Below are 27,924 nucleotides of genomic sequence, written 5' to 3' on the forward strand. Positions count from 1 at the left end.
AAGATATAATAATAAGTTAGTTCATTGATTTTCCCACGTTTTATTTTTTTTTTAATTTAAAATAATATTAATTTGAATAATTATTGATTTGCCCATGTTTTATTTTTTTTTAATTTAAAATAATATTAATTTACATAATTAAATTAATATGAAAGAAAATTATTTATGAAATTAAAAAATATGATAATTTTTACAATATATTTTGTAGTTTAGTGCAATATCATTATAAAATTTTCATTTTTATTTTGTTAGTATATTAATGTAACACCCCTAATTTTTAAATTTATTATTTTTGGGCAAATATTGATGTTTTAATTTTATTTAAATTTTAGGAAATTATTTGAGATTTTTTGGATTTTTGAAATCGGGTTTGATTTCCCGAAAATATAAAACTTTGATGATTTTTAAAAATTAATTTAAAGACCACGTGGCAAAACTAAAAATATATTTGGAGTCTACAAATTTTTCTGAGTTTTCTAGAATTTTTTTCGGAATTTTTGGGCCTCGTTTTCGGTCCCAAGGCAGAGTAAAAATTTAAAATTTTGTATTCTGAATCGAACCGGCTGAATAGAGCCGAACCGGATAGGACCGGCCTTTCTTCTTCCTTTTTCTTCTCCCCGCGCGCGTCCTGACCTTCCTCTCTCTCTCTCTCTCTCTCTCTCATTTTCTCTCTCATCCCACCCCAGCCCGCCAGCCAACTGGCTCTCCCACTCCCCACCGGGCGCACCTCCCGCCCACCCCACCACGGCCGCCACTGAGCGCCAGCAAGTGTCGCACGAAGCGACGCGACGCGATGCGCAAGCACGCCGCTTCGTCTTCCCGGTCGAAATCTGGCCGATCCGACCACCAATCGGGCCGGGTCTTGTGTCTAAACCAATCGACACTTCGAGAGCTTTCATAGACACCAAGAACACCAAAATCCATCTAGCGGTTTGTCCAATTTTTGTCTGGGAAGTTTTAGCCCATTTTGACTTTTAGGCTAGATTTCTCACAAACCGTAAACCCCACAAGAAAACTGAGAGTACCAGAGTGCTCCACTCGTCGAGAGCTTCGCAGGAATATAAATTTCAAAATTTTCCAACACCATTTTTCGATGGGTCCCACGGAACTTCGTAGTGTTTTTCCGAGCATTAAAGAAGCTTAGAAAATTTCGTAAAATTTATATACTAACCCCCGTGTTGTGGGCTTCATGTAGGTATCTTCAATTCGCGGAAATTCGACAGTTGTCCGGGTCTGTGAATTTCTGGCCAGACAGACTGATCACAGAAAATGTCTCCGAATTGGATCTAGATTTTGGCTACCCCACCATTGTCAGACATCCCGAGCGCATCCCCGGAGTCGGAATCGGCAAAGGTAAATCCGAACCTTGCTTTTTCATAATTTTCTAGTGCTTAAATGGGATTAAAAATCCATAAAATATTCGTGGTAACTCAGAAAATTATGATTCTTTTTGCATTAGCCTAGTAATATTGCTAAGGACCGCGGGGCAAAGTTTTAGAATTTTTAGAGCTTGTTTGGGTAGTTTTTGCAAAAATGATCAATTATAAGGACTAAACTGTAAATTTACATATTGTGATTGAGGACTGTTTGGATGGGCCCAGGAGGGGCTGTGTGATGTGATTGAATTGTGAGTGTATGAATTGTGAATATAGAAGTGCGTTTTGAGCCCTTTTGCAGGTTGGGTAGGTCCTAGGTATAGTGGAGACTCTGCCGGATTTTCGGCACGACTTAGGACGTATTTGGTCTTTTCTTAGTTTGTATTAAGTCAAATTTATTAAATGATTGTAATAAAATTGTCAGGTGAGCTTCCTCCGCCCAGCCGCCTCAATGACCACTGTCAAGTATGTGAGTAAAATATTAATTTTAATTGTAATTTCGATATCATTATATGTTCAAGCATGCCCATGCATCACTTATATGTATATATCTATGTAGTTAAACTCTAGACACGTTTTATGTTGCATTCACAACTGTGAAAGTGCCATGTATGTTGTTGTGGTAATTTGGAGCAGTGTGCGTGCGTTGGTGTGCGTTTGATGTGGTGTTGGCTATGGATAGGACGGGTAGACACGGCTTGAGATCTTCGCTGGGACCCGGTCCTTCGGGGTAGACACGGCTTGAGTTCTTCGCTGGGACCCGGATTTGGTTATTAAGTGGAAGTCCGAGCTGAGTTCTTCACTGGCACAGGTTGGATTAAGAGAGCTGTATAAGGGATCGGCTCCCATATATATATATTGTTTGACATTATCGGGTGTGTGAGTGCTCCAAATTACCTTTTTGCTGTTATGATGTGAAAATATTGCTGATGTTGCATTTCACTCTACAGGGTGCATTAGTTTTAGATAGTTATAGAGATTATGGTTAAAATTGATATTTTACTCTCTAAGTCGAACGCTCACTCCTGTTAAATATTTTCTAGGCCACAGGAGGATATTTTTGAAATTAACCTGCTTTTCTCCCTCGCAGGTCGATTATTAATGTTTATATAAACCTGTTAAATCTTAGAATTTCCGCATGTGCTAGAAATATTTATTGATTTGGGTCTGTAATATAAATTGTTATTTTGGACCTGTAAACTTAATATTTTATGCATGTTTGATGGACTGGATGAGGGAGCTGAGCTCCCATTTATTTTTATGAAATTTGAGTATGTGGAGGATGAGCTGAGCTCCCCAATTGATTATTTATTGTGTTTACAGGTCGGGTGAGTCAAAAACTCCCCGTTGAAAGGTCCATTTTATGGCCGGACTCTGTCCGGTTGATTTCTTGAAATTTGGCCCAAATGGGCCTTAGAGTTGAGTTAATGAATAGTTAGGCTTACTACGGGCCTCGGAGGCTTTAGGCTGGCCTAGGTCCTAGTGCCTGTTCGGCCCATAGGTTGGGTCATGGCAATTAAAATTTTATATTGTCATATTATTTGATATAAATAATTTTAAAATCTATTTAATATATTTAATAAGTATTTTTTTTATTATAGATTATATTAAGCATGTTATAAATACATTCTAGATTAAAATATAAATATAAATATAAATTTAATCATTTATTTTTAATTAATTCATATTAATTGCACAATTAATACTCTTAAATAGTCAATCTTTTTTTTTCTTGTTTTCCTTTTTATATCTTCCTCTCGTTTTTATTATTTTAAAAGTCTAAACATAATAGTTTAAAATTAATATTCAAGGAGTATAGTCTTTCACATAAATATATGTAAAAATTTGATTATACTTTTTATTACCTTATGGTTAAAAACAATAAACTAACTAAATTGACTAATAAATTAAAAAAAAATATATATATATATATATATATATATATATATGTTCATGCGCATATATATTAACAAATTATAATTAATATATATTTATACTAAATAGGTACATGTAAAATATATTTTTTTATGTAAAAATGATATTAATCATCTAATATAGTATGCAGCAATATTAAATATAAAAAAAGAAAAATCAATTTATATATAAATATCATTAAATTTATAAGAATATCTGCTTCATTTAATATTGTCAATAATAACAAAATTTTAGTTATCACATTCACATACAACTATCCTCGTAAGAATAATATATAAAAATTTAAAAAATTTAAAAACTTGCAAATATATTTTGCCCGTAAAAGAAGAAAAGACAAAGAATGTAGCGAAGAAAAGGAAAAAAAAAATTATATTATAAGTCAAAGTCAATCAATCTTGATTCTCGTTGCACCAAAATAGATATGTAAATGTAAAAACTATCGGTTACTAATATTTAAAAAAAAGTTATAAATTTACAATAAATAAAAAGTTTACCAATGAATAGAATTGGAATTTTGTATTTAGCGATATAAATATAAATTTTTTATTTAATTAAATAGTTAATTTTTAATAATTATAATAAAATATATAAATTTTAATGAATTTGTAATACTTATAGAATTAAGATTATAGAATTATAAGATTTTTAATATATTATAGTAATATTAAATATTAAAATTATTTAGTGATGATTAAGTCGTCACCTAAAATTATTAGTGAAAAATTTATATTGTTTAGTTTCTTATTGTTTAAAGTATTAACTATGTATAACTTTGTCATTGAAAATGATTAGCAACGAAATTGAATAGAATATTTTTCCATTGCTTAATGTATTAACAACGAATATACTGTTGTTAAAAATAATTTGCAATGAATTTTCATCACTATTTATATTATTAACGATAAATATACACGGTTATCATTATAAATATATATTTTTATTATTTATAAATAATATAAATTATGAAGGATTATTCACAATGGATAACAACTTTTTTCTACATGTGTTGGTCCAACTAAATAATTAAAACTCAAATTTCATGTCAAAAAACGTAACGAAAAATGAAATTTTGCAGGAAACAGGCAAACTTTAATGCCACCTCTTAACACAGACTAGACCCGATCATATATATTGTGAAGACCCGATTAAATAATTTGAAGCTTAGCATGAAATAGGCAAATATATGATAAACAAAGGGACAATATGAATGTGCATAATAGAGAGGTCTAAAATTAATTCTGATTCCATATTAAAAAGTCAAACACTACATAATTTCAAAATTTAGATATGAAGATTAGAAGGTCTAAAATGTTATTGAGTTTTAATCTCTATAATTTATATTGAGAAATTCTTGTTAAAATTCTATAAACTATAGATTTAAAAAATGAAAATATGAGATTTATATATTTAATAAGTGAATCTATCATATAACTTATGTCTTTTATTATTATATGTCTTATATTATGATAAATTAGATTTAAATAAAAAAAAATCGAATATTTAATCTCTAACTGGTTTGGAGAAAAGAAAAATTTAATGCGAACATGTTGATTTGTTAGTGCTGGGCATTCACATATGCCAGGCCCATGCTCTTTTTTTTCTTTTCTTATTTTTTTTTTTTTTTTTTTTTTCCTTTCAATGGTTAATTCCTTGTAAAGCAAAGAAAGTACGTTTCTTTAACAATGTAAGAGGCCTATTTCACTGCCAAAGCCTAAACATTCCTATTCAAGGATTATTGCATCTTTATTTCTTTATATTGCTTTCAATAATGAACAAAGACAAAAGTGTAAAATACTTGCATCCTGGCAAAGGAAAAGGTGTCCATTATTTTGTAGGTTTTTTCTGCTTTAATCTTCTTCTTTATATTTCCTTAAATGATAAACAAAGTATAAAGCGTAAAAGATTGTTTCTTGCCATAATAAATACTTTACATCCTGCCAAAGGGAAAGGAATCAGCAAGTGTATATCATTTGATGACTTAGTTTTACGCAAGGCATAGATTTCAAATGTGATGCTCAAGCATTTCTTATCCAAATGATAAACAAAGGATAAAGCGTAAAAGATTGGTTCTTGCAATAATAAATACTTTACATCCTGCCAAAGGGAAAGGAATCAGCAAGTGTATATCATTTGATGACTTAGTTTTACGCAAGGCATAGATTTCAAATGTGATGCTCAAGCATTTCTTATCCAAATGATAAACAAAGGATAAAGCGTAAAAGATTGGTTCTTGCAATAATAAATACTTTACATCCTGCCAAAGGGAAAGGAATCAGCAAGTGTATATCATTTGATGACTTAGTTTTACGCAAGGCATAGATTTCTAATGTAATTCACAAGCATTAATATCCAAAGCTCTTATAAATATTTTGCCATTCCTCCCCATGTCTTCACGGCATTTGCCTCTTCTGTAATCCTAGTCCAGATTGAATTTTTTTTTTCAGAATATATCAATTTTTAGTTTCGAATTAAATCAAATTTATATACCAAAGCCCATGCCTAATTCTTTATTAAGCAAAGAATGTCAATTTCACTGCTAAAGCCCAAACATTCATATTAAAGGATTTGCACATTTAATTACTTATATTTGTTTAAGAAAGTAGTGTTCGAGGGGAAAGAGCCAGAGAGTCCAAAAGTGAAAGAAATCGGAGAGCAGATTATAAAGAAATGTGTTGGAGTTCCCCTTGCAATAAAGACAATTGCAGGTCTTTTATACTTTAGAGATCTAGAAAGAGAATGGTTGCCTTTTTTAGAAAATGATCTTTCAAAAATAGCTCAAATTGAAAATGTCATTTTAAACACACTTAAATTGAGCTATGATCATCTCTCATCACATTTGAAGCATTGTTTTGCATATTGTACATTATTTCCCAAAGATTATGTGATTGATGAGAAAAAATTGATTCATCTGTGGGTTGTCCAAGGGTTCATTGAGTCATCAAATTCAAGTCTATGTGTTGAAGACACAGGGCTCCAGTACTTTATGGAGTTGTGGTGGAGGTCATTTTTCCAAGAAGTGAAGAGGGATGAATTAGGCAATGTAGAAAATTGCAAAATGCATGATTTGATGCACTACCTCGCAACTTCAGTTGCTGGGAAGGGCATTTGCATAATAAATTCTAAAGAAAAAAGTGTGGATGAAAGTGTCCGTCACGTGTCATTTGACTTCCGGTTATATTCATCCTAATAAATTCCTGCTGGATTAAGCAATGCACTAAAATTGAGAACGTTTCTTTTGCCATGTCAAGAATTTTTTATTAGTGATGATGTAAGTTGTCAATCTCTGAAGTTATTGTTCCAAACTTTAGAGAGTTACGGGTGTCTGATATGAATTGGGTAATTATTGAAAAAGTGTCCAATTCCATAAATAGACTAAAACATCTGAGATATCTTGATGTTTCTCGTAATGTGAATATCAATATCTTCTTCTTCTTCTTCCTCAATCAGTCCTCCTCTCTCTAAATTAATTAAAAAGAATTAATTTAATCTAAATTAAAAAAAATTAAATTCTTTCATTTTAAACATGAGAATTGATGAAAAAAATTAATTGAATTGAATTCTTACTATTAAAGTTTGAATCTTTGACTTTCTATACCATGACTGCTAAACTATTTGCACAATAACTTTGTCATAATTAACACCCTATTTGGAAACTATAATTTTTATAAAAATTTAATTCAATTGATTTCTTTTTTTTTTTTGACAATTCTCATATTTAGAAACCTAATAGGTGAAAGAATTCAATTCATTTCAACTTTAAAAAAAAAAATCATTTTGAAAGAAATTAAAATCATATCAAAAATAATTTGATTATGTGAGAATTTAATTAAAGTTTCTTTTTCATGTAAGTGATTTTTTCTAAACAAAGCCATATCTATGATTTGTATATATATTTAAAGACAGCGTGAAACTAAATAGAATAATATTTTTTAAATTGTGATGGGATACACACTGGTCAGTTTTCTCATATTGTACTAATGAATTTTTTATCATAAAATTAGCACTTCCCTTTAATTATTGATTAAGTTTAAAATATTTTCATTGATCAATAATAATAATAAATATGTTAAATAAAATAATACCAGTTCATTTGAATTTGATATGTACAAAATCTTTTACTTTGTTAGTAATTCAAAAATTTGTTAAATACAAGTACAAAAAAAAGGTACATTCTCCACGCTGAGACTGTGGGATATGAACCCTAAGATTGTAGATGATTAACATATATTAATTAATTAGTGGCAACAGATAAATTTATTACAAGCCAAATATTTGCTTGAAGATGTTCATGACTTGGTAGAGTAGATTTTTAATGTTTTAGCTATCTTTATGGGCATGGAAAGCAAGGAATTTCAGGGTAGAGTGCATGACAATTAAGGAATTTTGAGCTCCAAAGTACACGCTGGTCCCCCTAATTACTTTCTGTGCTCATGGCATATTCGCATAGACTTCACCTCCAAGGCAATAACATTCCGTGAGTGTCTTATAAATATTAGCATTGCTTTGCCATCATCTTCACAGCAACATTTCATCCCTTCACAACCTCAAAAACACCTAACGAAAATACCCAGAATGGCCGAAGGAGTACTCTTTGATATTGCTGGGGAGATCATTAGGAAGCTGAGTCCTCAAGCCCTGCAAGAGATTGAAGTGTGTTGGGGTGTCAAAGATGAGCTTCAGAAACTCAAAGGCACAGTCTCCAGAATTCGGGCTGTACTTCTTGATGCTGAGAAGAAGTCGGCCCTAAACGAACAAGTCAAAGATTGGCTTGGAAAGCTTCAAGAAATTGTTTATGATGCTGATGACTTAATAGATGACTTTGCCACTGAAGCTTTGCAGCGCCGAGTGATGACTGGAAATAGAATGACAAAGGAGGTAAGCCTTTTCTTTTCTTCTTCGAATCGGCTTGTTTATGGTTTTAAGATGGGTCATAAAATCAAGGCAATTAGGAAGAGATTACTTGAGATAGATGCTGATAGAGAATCATTCAACTTAGAGGTTCAGAATGAGGAGAGGGGTTATACAACTAAGGTCAGGGATCAAACTGAATCCTCTGTGCCTGAAGTTGTTATTGGGAGAGAGGGTGACAAAAAGGCAATTATAGATTTTCTGTTGGCTTCCAACAGTGAAGAGAATGTTTCAGTTCTCTCAATTGTTGGAATTGGGGGATTAGGGAAGACTACACTTGCTCAATTCATATTCAATGATGAGCAAGTTAGTAAACGTTTTGAAGTAAAGTTGTGGGTTTGTGTATCAGATCCTTTTGATGTGAAAATGATTGTTAAAAAAATCTTAGAGTCTGCAAGGGGTACAAAGTCAGAAGAACTTGAGCTAGAAGCATTGAAATCTCACCTTGGAGAAATTATTAATGGAAAAAAATATATGCTAGTGTTGGATGATGTATGGAATGAAAATCGTGAAAGATGGGATAGTTTGAAGAAATTATTAGTGGGTGGTTCTGGGGGGAGTAAAATATTAGTAACCACTCGCTCTACAAGAGTGGCAAATATAGCTAGCACAGTGGAACCCTACGTTTTGAAAGGCTTATCTCCAACTGAATCTTGGTCTTTGTTCCTTCGAGTAGCTCTCAAAGGACAAGAACCAAAAGATTCAAGTGTTAAAAAAACAGGGGAGGAGATTGTTAGTAAATGTGTTGGAGTTCCCCTTGCAATAAAGACAATTGCAAGTATTTTATGCTTTAAAAATCCAGAAACTGAATGGCCAGTTTTCTTACAAGAGGAACTCTCTAAGATAGCTCAGAATGAGAATGACATTTTGCCAACCCTTCAATTGAGTTATGATCATCTGCCATCACATTTGAAACATTGTTTTGCATTTTGTGCATTATTTCCCAAAGATTATGTGATTCGTGTGAAAAAATTGATTCATCTTTGGGCTGCCCAAGGGTTCATTGAGTCATCAAGTTCAAGTTTATGTGATGAAGACATTGAGTTACAGTATTTTACAGAGTTGTGGTGGAGGTCATTTTTTCAGGAAGTAGAGAGGGATGAATTAGGCAATGTAGAAAGTTGCAAAATGCATGATTTGATGCATTACCTTGCAACTTCAGTTGCTGCTGGGAAGGGCATTTGCAGAATAAATTCTGAAGAAAAAAGTGTGGATGAAAGTGTCCGTCATGTGTCATTTGACTTCTCGTTATATTCATCCCAACAAATTACTACTGGATTAAGCAATCCACTAAAATTGAGAACGTTTTTTTTGCCATGCGCAATGATTGAAAAAGTGTCCAATTCCATAAATAGACTAAAACATCTGAGATATCTTAATGTTTCTCGTAATGATGAAATCGTAGCACTTCCAAATTCTATTACGAATCTACAAAATTTACAAGTGCTAAATGTCTCCGATTGTAGTAGTCTGAAGGAACTGCCTAAAGATATTAAAAAACTGATTAATCTTAGGCATTTGTATTGTGGTGGCTGTTCGAATTTGACCCATATGCCACGTGGGCTTGGGCAATTGACTTCACTTCGAACGTTGACATGGTTTGTAGTGGCAAAAGATAATTCAGTGGCAAAGAATGTTGGAGGATTAAATGAATTGAATAGCCTCAACAATTTGAGAGGAAGTCTTGCAATTAGAAAATTGGGATATGTGAAAAATGGGATAATAAATCCTATTTTGAAAGACAAGTCGCTTCTTCAATCATTGTCTTTATCTTCGGATCGAGATGATGATGCAAATGTTCAAAGTGAAGAAATGGCATTCCAAAATCTCCAATCGCATCCTAATCTTAAAGAGTTAATGTTGCGTTCGTACAGAGGCACCAGGTTTCCAAGTTGGGTTTCTTCCCTCACAAATCTTGTCAATATTCAGTTACGGTTTTGCAGATGTCAGCATCTCCCACCACTGTATCAAATCCCTTCTCTTCAAAAGTTAGAGATTGACGGATTAAATGATTTAGAATACATAGAAATTGAGGGACAAGGAACATCATTCTTCCCATCCCTCAAGTTTCTTATGTTAAGGTATTGTCGTAAGCTGATAGAATGGCGGAAGAAGAGGTATGAAGATGATAGTGATGATTCAACCGTCGTACCATCACCAGACCTACTCCAATTTCCTTGTCTTTCTCGGTTCATTTGCGAAGGTTGCCCTAACTTGAGTTGGATCCCTCAGTTTCCATCTCTTGATGAAGATTTAGAATTGAGGAAAGTGAGCGTGCAACTTGTGCAGCAAATATTCACAACATCAATATCTTCTTCTTCTTCTTCTTCTTCTTCTTCCTCAATCAGTCCTCCTCTCTCTAAATTGAAGAATCTTCAGATTAAGGAGATTGAGGAACTCGAATCTCTACCGTCAGATGGATTGCAGAATCTCACTTCTCTTCACACTTTAAAGATTACTAGTTGCCCAAGATTAACTTCTCTGCCTCGAGAGATATATTCCCTAACATCTTTACGAGAATTGGAAATTGATGATTGTCCACTATTGAACGAAAGATGCGCAAATAAAAAAGGTGCAGATTGGCCTTTCATTTCTCACATCCCAAATATTGAAGTTGGTTACAAGAGAATTCAATGGGAGAGCCGCTATCTACTAGAGGACGAAGAAAAAACATCTACAGCTTCTGTAAGTTGACGCTTTTCTCTTTAATCGTTCTTTTTTTTTTTTTTTTTTTCTGAACTTATAGGAGAAATTTTACACAGGAAATGGAATGATGCAAGTTATGAAGATTAGATGCCTAATTATTTAGCTACACTATACCATTGGAAATCAGCAGTACCAACTTCGAGTTGTAAGTATCTTTATGTCATTATTTGTTTTCAATCAACCATCAAATATGCTGAGTATTCATTTTCCCTTTTTTTCTTCTTTTAATAATCGGGAATTTATTTTCCTTTACAATAAAATTTGCAGGAAATTTCTTGTGCTTTGTGTTCTTGACAAGTGACATGATAACGGATATGTAGGATTAATTTTGCACTGGACTTTCACTTTAATTCCCACATATACTGGCTTATCAAGCATGAGGAATCACATCAACAAATACTAAGATGCTGAATCCATTCGAAAACATTTTTTCATTTCAAGCATTTTTTGAAGAATACAATATAAAATATCAAGGTAATATAGTCTTTGGATTCTTTTTAAAAGATTTTAAAGCAAACAACTTTCTTTATGTCCATTGCTTAGTTTCTTCAAAATTGCAAGCAAGAGAAATTTACTGTTTTTCAAAATTTTCTTTAAATCCTAACCTCATGAACCATTAACAAGCTTCAAATAATGCTCCCTACAATTATGTATGCAGGAAGAAACGAATTTGCTTCGCATTCTTGAAGCAGGTATAAGGTCATAGGCTGCAGCTGTGACCCCACCATTGTTCCCATCTTCCTCTTCTGCAGAATTCTAACTCTGTATATGGTGACATGCACGAATAGGAAATTTTGGTGACAACTTGCAACCGGTATGAAATCCCTTCTAAGCTTAAGCATAGTAATGATGATGAAATCTTTGATTCTTATTAGTGTTTTATTGCTCCACCATTCAAGCATTACATCAAATATAAATCCAAGGGTATCCATGTCTCTGTTGGGTTACTTTTATTTTTAATGATTGTTAGTGTTTTAATTAACACGTGAACTCTTGCCTTCTAGTAATTGGCTTAGTAATAAACCATTCTTTATTTATTTGCTTATGATAATTTTTAGACAAATTATTAAAAAAGCAATTTCATTGAAAGAGATTGATAGCAATGGTGATGTAGAACAAGAACAAAGAACAAACAAGGTACAATCCTTGTAAAGAGAACTAATTCTCAAAGTTGTATTAATCTCAAGTAATTGTCATAGCAAAACTGAAAGTAACTATGCCTATATGTAATGTTTGTGTAACCCTAAATATCTAATTATGAATTAAGGATCCCAATCTAATCCAATTAGGAGTACACAATCACAACTCTATTTATATTTACCATATTTCTTCCTAAAAAATGTGTACTCCTAAAATCCTTTGGAGTATGTTCTGCATCAAATGGCCATCCTTAAAGGCCTTCACGGAGATGGGCTTTGCAAGGAGCAGCAAAAATGTCAGGATGCTTGTGTTCGAAATGCATGCTGCAGGATGTCTTCTGACTTTGGTCTTTGGATGAAATCTTGCATATGACCTTTGCTTTGCTTCCTGATTCCCCTGCTGTCGTTGTTGGAGACATTCATCACCAACTCCATGACCTCCTTTTCCTCTTGCAGGATGCTGGATTCCCTTCTGATAATTGCTTCTCAGTCTTCAAAGGTGATTATGTCGACAGAGGTGCTTGAGGTCTCAAGACCTTCTTGCTCTTGTTAGCTTGGAAGGTAACTCTTTACACTGCTTCTCTCTGTATAATTCAAGATGCCATTTTTCTGTACCTATCTACACTTGTCAAGGATTCAGATGCTTCTCACATCAATTATTAAATTACCTATCTCATTTATCCACAAATGCTCTCTGTATTCTCTGCTGCCTTTATCCTTCTCCTGAATTCCTTTTCTTGGACAATTATAAGTGTATGAATTCAATACCTGTATCATATTTAATTGAAGAAAACTATGGCATAGTCTCTGAATTAGAAGTAAGCTGATGTTACATATCAGACCTGCACAATTGCTGAAACAGAGAAATAGGGAGAGAAAGAGATAGAAAGGGACTGGGTGAGGAGAGAATTAGAATGGGAGAGAAGAGAAATAGAAAGGGATGAGATTAGAATTAGAGAAGAAGAGAGAAAGAGGTATTCTGCATTTGTTAGTGATTCTAGGAATGCCCAATTACAGCCATTCTTCCCCTATTTATGCTAACCGCTACAAAATAACAGAATATTGCCCACCTAAGTCAACTTATCCAGCCCAGCCAACTCATCTAGCTCATCCCATCCCTTAGTCGTAACAGCTGAACAATGTTAATGATGTTTTTTTGTTTCCTTCCATTGCAGTTATCTAAAGATCATTAGTTAGATATTCTTCACTTTCTGCACTCATTTTATTTTTCTCTTCCGGAATTGGCCTATGCTTTTTGACTTATTAATTCAAAAGTCAACTTCTCTTGAGAATATGGAGGTTCTCAAATAGGGAGATTCCTGGATGAAAATAGAAAGGTTTATATTCATTCAAGATCTCAGTATTAGTCACTGCAAAATGTTCAAAAGCTATTGGAGGGTATTGGAGGGTGTCTAACTGTTAGGAGCACTTATGTAGAAGGCAAAGATTTCTTCTGGTTGCAGATGTGTGATAACTTGTCAAAAATGCATAGCCAAACAAACCTCACCACCTATCCTGGTCAGTCATTTAAACTTTATTTTGTTGTGATAGTTTTCTGCAGATTCCACGCACTTCCATGAACAATTGGCAATTGTTTGCGTGAGTTCTCTCTAACAAATTGAAGCAGAGAAGATATCAAGACAATGACTACAATCTGATGATTTAACAGGTTGCTCTAACACAAGCCATGTATGTAACCTGCTGAAATCACACGTCTTTAGTAACTAATCATTTCCCTGTGCATTTACCTATTCAATTGGACTGATGACATGAGTCATTTTTCAAAGGTGAAAAGAAGAAGACTGCTACAGTTGTTAATCATTGGTTGTCCCCAGTTGCAAGAAAGATGTGGAAATTGGCATTTCATTTCTCACATCCCAAATGTTCAACTTGATTGGGAAAGAAATAAATGCACAGGAAAATGAAGTATATTCTTCTCTTCAATTCGCAAATTTGACTTATTTTTTTTTCTGAACTTATAGGAGAAAATTTTCACTCTCTGATTCTATTTGTACAGAATAGTGTGAAGGATAAGTATTCCATGCACCACAAATTTAGCAACTCTATTCCTTGGGAAAAGAGCAATAAACTGGCAGAACGAGGAGTCCCACTATTACTGGTTTTTTACATCCCTGAAATTCTAATAAATTGGGAAGTGTTGAACAAATGCAAATGGTGCTGAGTGCGTTAGCAGGTCATGCTTCTATCCATAGTATTCTTTGGAATAGAGTCTACTTCAAGAAGATTCATACACAGGTACTTGTCCTTCGATCTTGAACTTCTAACTCACTGAGGAACCTTATTTATCTTTCTCATTTCACTAATTTCTCAACTTTGGTTTCTTTTCCAGGGAATTTTGGTGCATATTCAAGTCAATTTGATCATCAGTGATATAGTTTTGCTGGATTTTAAGAATTTTACATGGAATTTCACATTGTCCACATCTCTGAAAATTCCAAGTAATAAATTGAAATCTGGAACTAGTGCAAAGGAAACTTAGAAGATAGTTTCTTGATTCAATCATCTAATTATTTATTTTTATGTTTATTCTCTCATGTAGAAAGAATGGTGGTTACAGAACAAAACAAGAAATGAGGAGCTCCAGTGCTACAATTACAACCTTGCTATGCTTTTCCAAATATATTAGATATGTCATATTCTTGGAGTTTTGTTTCTTTTCTTTTTCTTCTTCATCGATCATTCCTCCTCTCTCTGATTTGAAGAAGCTCTGATTTGCCACATAGAAGAAACCGAATCTCTACTGCTAGATGGACTGCAGAATCTCACTTATCTACAATAATTAGAGATTTGGGGATGTCCAAGATCGGCGTCTTTGCCTTGAGCGATGTGTTACCTCACCTCTGTTGGCTATTGGTGGGTGTAGAGACAAGAATTGATTGAGAGGAACATGAGGAGAGGAAAATTATGAGCTTTGGGCTATATGAGCAGAGCAGACTCGATCAACTTGACAATCGGAAAGTCAATTGTGGTCCGATTCAGGCTGATTTGTGGACAGCAGATAGAGAACACTTGGATCTACATTCTGTATGGTGAAATCATGCATTTTTCTACATTTTCTCTTATGTTTAATCTCTCGTTGTTGTTTAGATTAATTTGTGTAGCTGCTATGAGAATTTGGATGAGACATTTGTAATCTTATTTTTATCATAGTGGAGATCTTTGGTGGACGTAAAAGTCCCGTGGTTTTTCCTCTTCAAAGAGGTTTTCCACGTAAAAAATCTTTGCGTTCTCAGTATGATTTTGTTGTGATTAGCATATTTTTTCGTTTGATAACTTTTCATAGTCTATTTATACCTAAAATTTTATATTATTTATTCCTACATACCTTTTATATATATATGTATATATATATGTTACTCAAAAAAAAATTTTATATTAAATTTAACCTATAAAAATATTATTAAATCAAGTATGAAAGCATTAAATCAACGTGAACAAAGCAATATTAAATTTTGAAAAACTAAATTTTTATAAAATATTAAATTTTTAAAAGCTCAATTATTTATTTATTTATTTTTCAGACTACATTCAAATTAATGAAATTTTTTTATTTTGCATTGGTTATATATATATCATGAAAAAAAGTAGAATTTTCATTAAAGGCATAAGAAAAGTAGCATCAAGATTGCATAGCTTAAGGCTATTTTTCTTCTCATTGAAGAAAAAAAATCATTTTTTTTTTAAAATCACATTATAAATATCTCTATTTATGGATTAGAATTTTTGTTATTATTTTTATTTTTTTTCCTTATTAATTAAAATTTTCTCCATCTTTAAAGAAAATGGTTGATTTTTATTTTTTGTCGTTTATCAATTTTCTTCATCTTTTGTAATTAATATTTTTTAAATAAATATATCACTAAACCAAAGTGAAAGATGCTAAGTATTCTACATATGAAATTGTTTAATATCCCTTATCCTAATTGGACAAACAATTGATTTAATTTAATTTTAAAATAAATAGGACTCTTTTTGTAAAATTAAAAAAATTATATGAAAAACGTATTAAGTGAACAAGTATTACGATTTTACTAAATGAAAAATAAAATTACAAATCCATACATTAGCAGAATCAAAATCAACGGAAAATTGAATGCCAACAAAAATAATATTAATAATTTATCATTACAAATTAATAAGAGAGATTCCAATTACATTTATAAAAATATACAATTAATATCTCATACTTATAAAATATATAATTAATTTTATATATTTAGTAAAAGACTTAAAACCATAAAATTAAACTTAATTATAAAAATTTAATAAAATTTAAAAATAAAAATTGGATATCCTTTTAAAAGCAGAAAATTATTTATTCGCATATATTTATTCTTTTTTAAAGTGAAGTATTTAATTATTAAAATATTATATTTTTTGTATGATTCTATTTAAAGATCAATGGAAGAAATTTTTTATTACTTTTTTTGCTACTCCTATATATAATTGATCCACGTATATGAAATAAATAAAATTTAACTTAAATTAATAATTTTATACCTAAAATATATAATATAAATCAATTATTAGGAGAATATTATAAACTTAAAAAATAAAGTGTTTACAACATTATAAAAATTGTTTATAACATTTTTTTTGTCTTTTTTCGTGTGTCTATATATATATATAATTTAAAATTTTTAATAATTATTTTTTTCCATTATTTCATATAATTATCTATTTGTAAATTATATAGAATCACTTGTATTGCACGTAAAAATAAAATATTTAAATTAAAAAAAATTATATTTTCAATTAAAATTATTATTTGAAAATTTTCCATTAAAATGATAAAAATGAGTGTATGAATAAAACGGTTATAACATTTTAATTTTTTTTTATATGTATACACGTAAAAAAATTTATAATAGTTAAAACTATTAAAATTTAAAGTTTTTAACAATTTTTTTTATTATTCATATAATTATTTATTTATAAATTATATAGAATACTTTTATTGTACATAAAAATAAAATATTTAAATTAAAATAGTTATATTTTCAATTAAAGTTACAATTTGAAAAATTTTTATAAAAAATGATAAAAATGATAAAAATAATTGTATTAAAAATAATAAAATATACGCGCAATTCATATATGCATATATATTTCTTGTGACTATATAGGGATGCAATCTCCATTCCTTTGCATCCAAGTTATAAAAAAAAAAATAAAAAGAGAGAGAGAGAAGAAGAAGAAGAAGAAGAAGGTGGTGAGTTCTCATGGCTGCGAAAGATGATCATCAAAAACCTTCTTCTGATACTGAAGTGCAAACAACACAATCGCTTCAGCAAAAATCATTTAGAGAATATTTAAAGAGAGAGCAAATAGCGTTTATGCTTGTACCGCTTTTCGTAATAGCCCTTTCGCTATTCATGATAGTGATTTCACTACAAAAACTACGATCTCACGGCGATCCACCAGCTGCAGGAAACATCCAACCACCAAAATGGCTTGTTGAGTGGCTGAATTCACAAGAGGTAAACAAGGAAGGATCCCAGAAGTTGAATCTACAGTGCAAGAAAGTGCCAGCAGGAGGAAATGGCCAAGCATGGAGTCTAAGGTGCGAGCACGTGCAAGAAGTGGATCAACAAGATACAAAAATAACTCAAGAACCGCAAAGTTTTTACCTTCAATTGGACAAATCTCAAGGGGAAAGCAACCTGCAGTCACCCCAATGGCAGAATTCACTGTGCTGTCGTCCTTGTAGCTATAAACCTCCACCTTCACCAGCTATGAACATAATTCCAGATTCAGAACCTCAAGTTCCAGTTCCAGTACCTTCACTTCCAGTTTTCATTATCACAACAATAATCAAATGGGTTAAAGTGGTGACATATGCGGGAATACATATGATAAGAACCTTGATTACTTGGGTGCCAACTCCATTCATACCTATTAAGGTACATTCTTTTCCATATATTTAAATACGTTTTCTATAGGGGAATGGGAATCGACACTAGCACTTATCAGTTATTCAGTTAGAAAAACTTAATCTAATTAATTATAAAGCAAGTTTATGGTATGATTTATCATCTATCTATATCTAATTCTATACCTTGGTGGACTTGTAGTGCCAATATCATTCGGAAACTCTCAGTGTGGAGTTTGAGATGGAGCTGAAAAAGATGTTACAAGCTGAACTTCGGAGACAACTACAAGTAGAAGCATCACAGCAACAGTTCAAACCATGTCTAGATAAGTTTCCAAAAGTGTTGCGTACTCGGTTTGAGACTAAGTTCAAGGACATACTTACAGCTGCACTTGAGCAAATATCTCAGGAGGGGACTGCATATTCCCATGCGACTACAGCAAGATGGGTGCAAGAATCAACAGAAGTTACTGAACATAAGCAAATATCAGTGGAAGAATCAACACGAGTTACTGAGCAAATATTTGTGGGAGAATCAGTACAAGAAACTGAACATAAACAAATCTTGGAAAAATCAACAGTTTCCAAAAATCCTACACATCCAACTTAAGGTAATTTTTATATTAAAACACTCAAGAAAATGAGTTAATGATATTTTTCTTAAAAAAAATAATTTTTTTCTTTTCAGAAGCGAAATTCATTTTGACAATATTATTCAAATGGGAAAGTATTTATACATATATAATATAAATATGTACTATTAATTTAACGTTGCAACTAAAAAATAAAAAATATTTTCATGAAAAATATTTTCTTAAAATATAATTTTTACAGAAAATATTTTTTATACGCAAGTTATTTTTCAAGAAACAAAAAAAGACCTAATGTGCAATTTAAAATTCCTCATATCAATTTTTATTTTCAATTCATATTTTTACTGATTTATAGATTTTTTTTTTAATTTCAATTTTCTATATAGGGGTTACATCGTGGGGCTGCTGTTGGAGTTCCTTGTGATCATTATAAAGGCACATACTGAGCTTGTTGGGCATATGCATCTGCTATGTATCTATCCATTTTGATTTGGTCATGACATATATAGTTCATTTAGAGGATAAGAATGAAGTTTTAGCTTCTTTGGGGCTACTGTATTTTTTCTGGCCGCTAAGTATTTTTAGCTATGGATTTATGGATTCGTTACTAATTTTATTGTTAATAATATAATTTAATCACGAATTACTATGTATTTTTTTTAGTGATATCAATTTGCTACGTTATTATGAGCTAGCATTTTGGTTAAAATCATTTATGGAATATATTAATTTTAATTTAATTGATGCTTTTACGATATATATATATATATATTTATAAACGCATAATATTTATAAGCTAATTTAAGTTTGAACTTATAAATATTTAAAATTTTAAATAATTATATATTTAGTTAAAATATTTATAAGTGATTGAGAAACAATCAGTACATTTGATGAAAAAAAAAATTTATAAATATATTTATTATTAAAATAATTGAAAAGATTATTAAATTATTTTTTCAAACAATAAATTATTTTAACTCAATATTTTATTATAATATTATTAAAATATACTTCAATCATATTACAATATAATTGATTTTAAAATAAATATTTTAAAGAAATATTTTATTAAAATTAACAAAAAATAAATTTTAATTTATTAAAATTAATGTAAATAATTAAATTATTGTAGAAAAATTAATTTTTTAACATGAAAATAAAAATAAATACAGTAAAGTTCTACAGTAAAATTATAAAATTAAATAAAAATAATATAATAAAAAACTTAATTAAACTAATATATAAACACTCAACTTGTACGCATCGATGAAAATAATTCAATTAAATTTAATGGATTGTTTCTCATATTTTAAGGCACTTCACCTAATCTTAATTATTTAAAGTTTTTTTTATTTCATTATATTAAAAATTTAATAAATAAAATAAATAACACGATATATACTTTTATTAGTTATTTTATTTACTAATAACAATAATTATGCATAATATTATTAAAAGCCTAAATATATTAGTTACATTTAACTATTAACTATTAATTATCAACAAATCTAAAAATGTAAACACTGTTAATTGGCTACAATGATTTTATATACATATAAAAGAAAAAAAAGAAAAAGCTAATCTTCATCTGTTTTATGAAAAATATAATCTTATTTTCATAATTTTTTAGCATTTAAAACGCTTAGAAATAAATCATAAAAAATATTTTTCTAATTAAAGAAAACATTAAATCATTTTTAAGAAAATTAAGAGGAAATTATTTTTAAAAATTTAATAATTTTATTAAAATATAAAAATACTTATACATTAATAATATAAACATAAATTATTATTTGAAATTTTTTCATGTATAAGTTATTTTTTTATAAAAAAAAGAGACCCTAAAAAACAAGTTTTCTTTTTTTTTTTTAAAAAAATATTATTTAAAATTTTTTTTTTTTAAATTGATAAAGTTAAAGTTCTTATAATTAAAATTAATACATTTAAAAAATTTATTTTTTCTCAACCATTAACAGGATTGCTAAACATACTTGCATTTTTATTGTGTACCACAAATTCAATGAGAAAAAAAAAAAAGGAAAATCGCAACAAAAAGTGATAAATCCAATTTTAACATCAAAAACCAAGATAATAAGCACACAGAACGTAGAATTATAATATTATTACATTGATTCTAATGACTCAGACTATTATAATAATAATTTAAATCTCTGATAATTTTTTTTTTAACTCTAATAGTATTAAAAGATGCTCAAAAAATTTAAAATTAAGTTAGGGCACATGCTTCACTTATTATATATGAATATACAGAAGTCACATGCTTCTCCATTGTTATTCAAAAATGTGATTATCGCATAGGCAAATATAAAATATACTTATATATCTGGTGGAGGATAGTATAAATATAACATAGATTGTAAACTTTTGAGAGAGAAAGAGAAAAAATTTAGAAAATCATGAGAATAAAAGAAAAATCTAAAGCTTTTATTACATTCTACCCCCTTGACGAAATAACCATCCTCCTTTTATAGAAGGACAAAAGAAAAAAAAAAAAAAAGATAAAAATTAAATAGTATTACACAAGATGACATCTGTTACGTTTTACACAATGTTAAGAATATGATCAGCCGACTATTAGAAGACCGTTTCATATTATTATTGCAATTATTATTAAAAAATATTTTTTTAAATGCATTAATTAAATAATATTAAAAAATAATTTAAAATTAAATTTAATAAATTTTAATTATAAAAATAATAAAATAATTTTTTTAAATTTTATTTTAAAAACAGTTTCAAACCATCCAAACGCAGTGCCAAAAACTTTTCTTCATCTGCCTCTGCTAATCAAGCGGGCGATCATCTGCTTACTGTCGACAGACAGCCTGGTCGCTTTTTTACTTCTTTAGCAACCACACTAAGAAATGGCAGAATGGGTCCTCTTCACTGTTGCCGATGGAATCCTTAGTAAATTGGTTTCCCTTGCTTTCCGGGAGATTGGACTCTGGTGGGGTCTTCTAGATGAACTTGACAAGCTCAAGAACACAATTTCCAGGATCCGTGCTGTTCTTCTTGATGTAGAAAAGAAGCAGACAATGAACGAGCAAGTCAAAGATTGGCTTGGGAAGCTCAAAGAAGTTGTTTATGATGTGGATGACTTGCTGGATGAGATCACCACCTATGAAGCACGGAAACGGCACTGAGTCACGTTTCCCAGTGTCGGAAACGTTTCTGACAAGGAAACGACCTGACACAGCTGGGAAACGTTTCCGGGCCATTTCCGAAAATATTGAAAATCGAAAACGCGTTTCCGTTGCCGGAAATGCGTTTCTTTAAAGAAAATTAAAAAAAAAAAAGAAAGAAAAATTGGTAGGTTAAAATCGATCACTTCACAACATTCACCAACAGAAAAGGAAGAAGAAGAAAAAGAAAAAGAAATGGAGTACCTTCAACGGCAGTTGGCAGCATCGCATTTCGCACTTTGCAGCGCAGGTAAGGATCGCAACACCTTTCTCTTCTTTTCTCTCTGATCTGCCATATTCTCTCTTTGATATGCCCTCTTCATCCTTATCAACAGAAAAAGAAGAAGAAGAAGAAGAAGAAGAAGAAAAAGAAGAAGAAAAAGAAGAAGAAGAAGCAGCAGCAGCAGCCGAAGGGAGGAACGACAGTCGACAGGTAAGTAACGATGCCCTTTCCTATTTTCTTCCCGATTGTGAATGTGAAGTATTAGGTTTATATTAGGATTTTATTAATTTATTATTATTTAATTTATTATTTTCCTTATTATTAATTTATTATTTTCCTTTTCTAATTTCTTTATGAAACAATTTTATTAAGCAACTTTTATTAATTAATTACAATTTTATTCCATTAATTAATCATAAATTTATCATATTTAATATCAATTTTTTTTCTCTAAATGTATATTCCATAATTAGATTTTTCTCAAACCAAATTTGAGGAGTTATCATAAATATTTTTTTTTTTAAAAAAAAGAAAGATAAAAAAAAAAAAATTTCCCAAATTCACTAAAAATTTTCAAGATTTGCCATATTTTTACAATCAACATTTTGAAGGAAATTAAGGACAAATATAAATATATTTTTAAAGTTATTTTTAAAATTATAAAATTTCAAATTTAAATTCTAATTAATGATAAATAAAAAAAATTCCAACATTCAAAATTTGTATTTTATATTAATATATTTTATATTTTTGTAATAATTTATATATAGTGTGTTTAATATAATTTGCTTTAATGTATCGTTATATTATATATTAAAATTTTTCATAATAATTTTTATAGTCAATTTATTCAATTCTATTATTTAATTCTTTAATCTTTTAATATATAATTTGCATTGTGCTTTAATCCTTATTATATAATTTGTTTAAATAATTTGTAAATTGTATAAAATTGCATTTTCTTTTTATCATTTTGATAGGACAATATTTGAATGGATTCTTCGAACTCAAATTCTACCCAAGCAAATAGCACCAGTGCCACTTTTTCAAAAACTAGGGAGGAAGAATTTAATCCTTTGTGGAGATATGTAACTAAACTTGAGAAAACTGGAGAATGAGGGGGTAATTGTAAATGGATATGCAATTTTTGTGGATAAGAAAAGCAAGGGACTTATACTAGAGTGAGGGCTCATTTATTGAAAATCACTGAAAAAGGGATTGGTGTGTGTAAAAAAGTGATGAATGATAGTATTTCTGAAATGAGGAAACAGGAGGATGAGGCAACAAACAAAATTACCAATTCACAATCTAGGCGAGTTTCTTTGCTTATTAGTATAACTTCTGTTCCTTCATTGAATATAACTGAACCAAGTGTTTCAGCAGCTTTGAAGAAAAGAAGAGTTAATAATTCTCCTCTTGGTAGAGCTTTTGACTTGCAAACTAGAGCTCAATTAGATGCAGAGATTGTTAGAATGTTCTACACCTGGGGTCTACCTTTTAATTTTGCTAGAAATCCTTATTATGTGAGTTCTTATTCTTTTGCTGCTAATCATGTTTTGGGTGGTTATGTGCTGCCTGGTTATAACAAATTGAGAACCACATTACTTCAGCAAGAAAAAGCAAATGTAGAGAGGTTGCTTGAACCAATTAAAAGCACTTAGTTAGAAAAGGGTGTTAGTATTGTGAGTGATGGATGGAGTGATCCCCAGAGGAGGCCTTTGATTAATTTTATGGTTGTTTCTGAGTCTGGCCCCATGTTTATCAAATCTGTAGATTGTTCTGGTGAAGTGAAAGATAAGCAATTTATTGCTAATTTGCTAAAAGAAGTAATTGATGAGGTGGGTCATCAAAAAGTGGTACAAGTCATTACTGATAATGCTTCAAATTGTAAAGGTGCTGGAGAAATCATTGAGGGAATGTTTCGACATATTTATTGGACTCCTTGTGTTGTGCACACTCTTAATCTTGCTTTGAAGAATATATGTGCAGCAAAAAATTTGAAAACTAATCAAGAAACTTATGATGTGTGTCACTGGATCACTAAAATCCATGGGGATGCTTTGCAAATCAAGAATTTTATAATGAATCATTCCATGAGGCTTGCATTTTATAATCGGTTTAGCCCTTTGAAATTGCTTTCAGTTGCTGACACTCGTTTTGCTTCTATTGTTGTGATGCTTAAAAGATTTAAACTTATTAGGCATGCTTTAGAAGCAATGGTTATGAGTGATCAATGGGCACAATACCGAGAAGACGACCAAGGCAAAGCTAGATTTGTTATTGATAAAGTGGTAGATGAGGATTGGTGGGAAAATGTTGATTACATCATTGCTTTTACTAGGCCCATTTATAACATGATCAGAGTTTGTAACACAGACAAACTATGCCTTCATCTGGTTTATGAGTTGTGGGATTCTATAATTGAAAAGATGAAGCAAGTTATTTTTGATCATGAAGGAAAGCAAACAGATGGGTTTTCTCCTTTTTATTATGTGGTTCATCGAATTCTTGTTGATCGTTGGGCAAAGAACAACACTCCCCTTCATTGTTTAGCCCATTCATTAAATCCAAGGTAAATTTCTAACTTACATACTCATCTTCTTGTTATAATTTTTTTTTTTTTCTGAATTTATTTTCTTATTTTTGAAGATTTTATAGTGAAAAATGGGCTTCAAGAGGGAGAAGGTAGAGTGCCTCCTCATATGGATGGAGAAGTATCAACTGAAAGAATTAAATGCTTTAGGAGGATTTTTTCTAATGAAGATGAGCGAATTATAGCAAATGATGAATTTGCAAATTTTTCTTTGAAAAGTGGACCTTTTGCTGATTCTGATTCTATTGGAAGTATGTATGTTACAGATCCTAGGAAATGGTGGGCATGTTTTGGTTCTAATGCACCTTTACTTCAAAGGTTGGCTTTTAAAGTGCTTGGACAACCTACTTCCTCCTCTTGTTGTGAAAGAAATTGGAGTATTTATTCCTTCATTCATTCATGTAGAAGGAATAAATTAACTCCAAAACGTGCAGAGGACTTGTTTTTTATCCATAATAATCTTCGTCTTCTGTCGAGAAACTCCTCCCAATATTATGATGAGAAGACAAAATTGTGGGATGTTGGTGGTGATCAATTTGGGAGTATGGAAGATGTGGGAGTTCTTGAATTTGCCAACCTTTCATTGGATGAACCAGAGTTAGAGTATGTTTTGTTAGATGAAAATGCAACTATAAGCAGGAGAAGAAGAAGGAGAAAGACAGTGAAGTTGAGGAAATGTCATAAATTTCATTATCTTTTCTTTTTTAACATTTGAATGTGTTGTAGTTAATATTTATTTCTTATAAGTATGAAACTTCTAAATATGTATTTTTATGGTTGAATTTAAATGTTGATTTGGACTTTATTTATTATTGAATATCTTTCATGATATATATATATATATATATATATATATATATATATATATATATATATATATATATATATATTTATTTATTTATTTATTTATTTATTTATTTATTTATAAATATACCCCTATATTTTTTATATTTACAAGTTTCCCCCACGTTTCCGTTTCCTATATTTTTTAAAATGCCGTTTCCCCGTGTCCATTTCCGCGTTTATATATATATATATATTTATTTATAAATATACCCCTATATTTTTTATATTTACAAGTTTCCCCAACGTTTCCGTTTCCTATATTTTTTAAAATGCCGTTTCCCCGTGTCCATTTCCGCGTTTCCCCGTGTCCACGTTTCCGTTTCCGTGCTACATAGATCACCACTGAAGCCTTGCGACGACGAGTTATGGATGGGAATAAACCCACAAAGAAGGTACATGTTTTCTTTTCACGTTCCAATCAGCTTGCTTATGATTTTAAGATGGGTAGGAAAATTAAGGCAACTAGGAAAAATTGGCTGAGATTGAAGCTGATTGACAATTTGAGTTAGAGGTTTGTATAGAGGAGCAAAGTGAGGTGATGATGAGGGAGACTGATTCCTCTTCACCTGATATTGTTGCTGGGAGGGAAGGTGACAAAAGCCCAATCCTAGAGCGTTTATTGGCTTCCAGGGAGGAATATGTTTCAATCATCTCAATAGTTGGAATGGGTGGATTGGGGAAAACCACACTTGCTCAGCTCATATTCAATGATGAGAAAGTTAAATCACATTTTGAATTAAAGATGTGGGTTTGTGTTACAGATACTTTTGAGCTCAAAACAATTGTTAAAAAGATCTTAGAATCTGCAACTAAAAGAAAGCCGGAAAGTCTTGAGCTAGATACATGATCTTGAAAGGAATGTAAATGGGAAAAATTTTCTACTTGTTTTAGATGATTTGTGGACTGAAAATCGTGAAAATTCGGATAATCTAAAGATATTGTTAATGAGAGGTGCAATGGGAAGTAAGATCATGATAACCACACGTTCTCAAAAAGTTTCTAAGATCATTGTTTAATGACCAAGAGCCGAAAAATCCTGCAGTGATAAAAATTGGAAAGGAGATTTTAGAGAAATTTGTTGTGGTTCCTCTGGCAATAAAGTCGATAGGAAGCCTATTATACTTTAAAGATCCAGAAACTGAGTGGTTGCATTTTATGGAGAATGAACTTTCAACATTAGTGCCTCAACATGAAAACTATATTTTACAAGCACTAAAATTGAGCTATGATCATCTGCCATTGCATTTGAAGCAGTGTTTTGCATATTTTAGCTTATTTCCAAAAGATTATAATATTAAAGTAGAAACACTGATTCAAATGTGGATAGCACAAGGATTTGTGAGCTCACCTTCTTCTAGCCAATGTCTTGAAGATATCAGCTGTGGGTATTTTAAAGAATTCTTTTGGAGCTCCTTTTTTCGAGATGTGGAAAAGGGTGGAAGGGGAAATGTAGAGAGCTGCAAAATGCATGACTTGATGCATGATCTAGCAAAATTAATGGCAGGGATGGAGACTACAATATTATCAAAATGGAAAGGTGAACCAATTGGTGAAAAAACTCGGCATGTATCATTTCATCTTGATACACATAGACCTCTCATGGCAAGTTCCAACATCCTTGCTCAAAGTAAGAAAAGTCCGCACATTTCTAGTCCAAACTGAATCAATAATGCATAACAAACTTGAGGCAGCGCAATGTGATGCAATTTGTTGTAGTTTGAAGCACTTATTGGTGTTGGACTTGAATGGCTTAGGGATCGAGAGAATTCCAAAGTCCATTGGTGAGTTGAAATATTTGACGTATCTTAATCTTTCCAACAGCACTAAACTCAAGATACTTCCTGATTCTATCACCAACCTGCATAATTTGGAATTTCTCAACCTCTCCCACTGTTCAAAGCTTAAGGAACTACCTACACATATTCACAAGATGGTGAACCTGAAGCATCTGGATTGTTCTGAGTGTTTAGATTTGACCCATATGCCTCTTGGGGTTGGGCAATTGACTTCCCTTGAGAAGTTGACGCGCTTTGTGGTGGCGAAAGACAGTTTAGTCTGTAAGCAAATGGGTGGCTTGAATGAATTAAACAGGTTAAACAACTTGAGAGAGCTAAAGATCATGGATCTACAATGCGTGAAAAATGGCATTTCATATGTTGAGGCTGCTAATTTGAAAGAGAAGCACCATCTTTACTCTCTGGTTTTAGACTGGAATCGAAGCAATGAGGGGAACTGGAAAGATACTGGTTATGATCTGCAGTGTTTGCAAAGTCTGCAGCCTCATCCAAATCTCAAAGATTTTACGATATTTGACTATGGAGTTGTGGAGTTGGCCTTCTGGTTTTCTTCCCTCACAAGTCTAGTCCAAATTCACATTGAAAATTGCAGTAGATGTAAGCGCCTCCCACATTTAGATCAAATCCATTCTCTTAAATATTTACGCCTTGGATATTTATGTCGCTTAGAATATATAGATAGTTGTGAGGGTGGAAGAGGGAGAGGATCA

General features: G+C 31.1%; 3 protein-coding genes and 1 non-coding gene across 11 annotated transcripts; all 4 read left to right on the top strand.

Annotated features, from left to right (window-relative positions):
* The first annotated feature begins 7,407 nt into the window (after positions 1-7,407).
* LOC131173106 (putative disease resistance protein RGA4) lies at positions 7,408-15,273 on the top strand. 8 transcript variants are annotated; one of them, XM_058134770.1, is made up of 9 exons: positions 7,408-10,904; positions 10,982-11,070; positions 11,246-11,399; positions 11,584-11,739; positions 12,521-12,625; positions 13,616-13,753; positions 13,852-13,990; positions 14,082-14,320; positions 14,415-14,523. In XM_058134770.1, the coding sequence occupies exons 1-2, from the start codon at positions 7,884-7,886 to the stop codon at positions 10,991-10,993; spliced, it is 3,033 nt and encodes a 1,010-aa protein (XP_057990753.1). In that variant the 5' UTR covers positions 7,408-7,883; the 3' UTR covers positions 10,994-11,070; positions 11,246-11,399; positions 11,584-11,739; positions 12,521-12,625; positions 13,616-13,753; positions 13,852-13,990; positions 14,082-14,320; positions 14,415-14,523. The 8 variants fall into 8 exon arrangements, 6 of the variants coding, with proteins under 6 accessions (XP_057990753.1, XP_057990757.1, XP_057990752.1 ...); XM_058134769.1 differs by having other exon boundaries at positions 7,409-10,904; positions 11,193-11,399; XM_058134771.1 differs by having other exon boundaries at positions 7,409-10,904; positions 11,193-11,399; positions 14,087-14,320.
* A 1,943-nt stretch (positions 15,274-17,216) lies between these two features.
* LOC110672406 (uncharacterized) lies at positions 17,217-19,144 on the top strand. Its single transcript, XR_009143395.1, has 3 exons — positions 17,217-17,988; positions 18,160-18,568; positions 18,937-19,144. It is a non-coding gene; the product is annotated as an uncharacterized LOC110672406 (transcript).
* Positions 19,145-21,307: 2,163 nt separating this feature from the next.
* On the top strand, positions 21,308-26,363 carry LOC131173294 (disease resistance protein RGA2-like). Its single transcript, XM_058135410.1, has 2 exons — positions 21,308-21,692; positions 25,762-26,363. Exons 1-2 carry the CDS (start codon positions 21,439-21,441, stop codon positions 25,925-25,927), a joined length of 420 nt encoding a protein of 139 aa, XP_057991393.1. The 5' UTR covers positions 21,308-21,438; the 3' UTR covers positions 25,928-26,363.
* On the top strand, positions 25,960-27,080 carry LOC110660022 (putative disease resistance protein RGA3). The gene is made up of 3 exons (XM_058133527.1): positions 25,960-26,245; positions 26,310-26,381; positions 26,461-27,080. The coding sequence occupies exons 1-3, from the start codon at positions 25,960-25,962 to the stop codon at positions 27,078-27,080; spliced, it is 978 nt and encodes a 325-aa protein (XP_057989510.1).
* Positions 27,081-27,924: the final 844 nt, after the last annotated feature.

Source organism: Hevea brasiliensis, chromosome 14 (assembly GCF_030052815.1).
Source record: "Hevea brasiliensis isolate MT/VB/25A 57/8 chromosome 14, ASM3005281v1, whole genome shotgun sequence".
Taxonomy (NCBI): domain Eukaryota; kingdom Viridiplantae; phylum Streptophyta; class Magnoliopsida; order Malpighiales; family Euphorbiaceae; genus Hevea; species Hevea brasiliensis.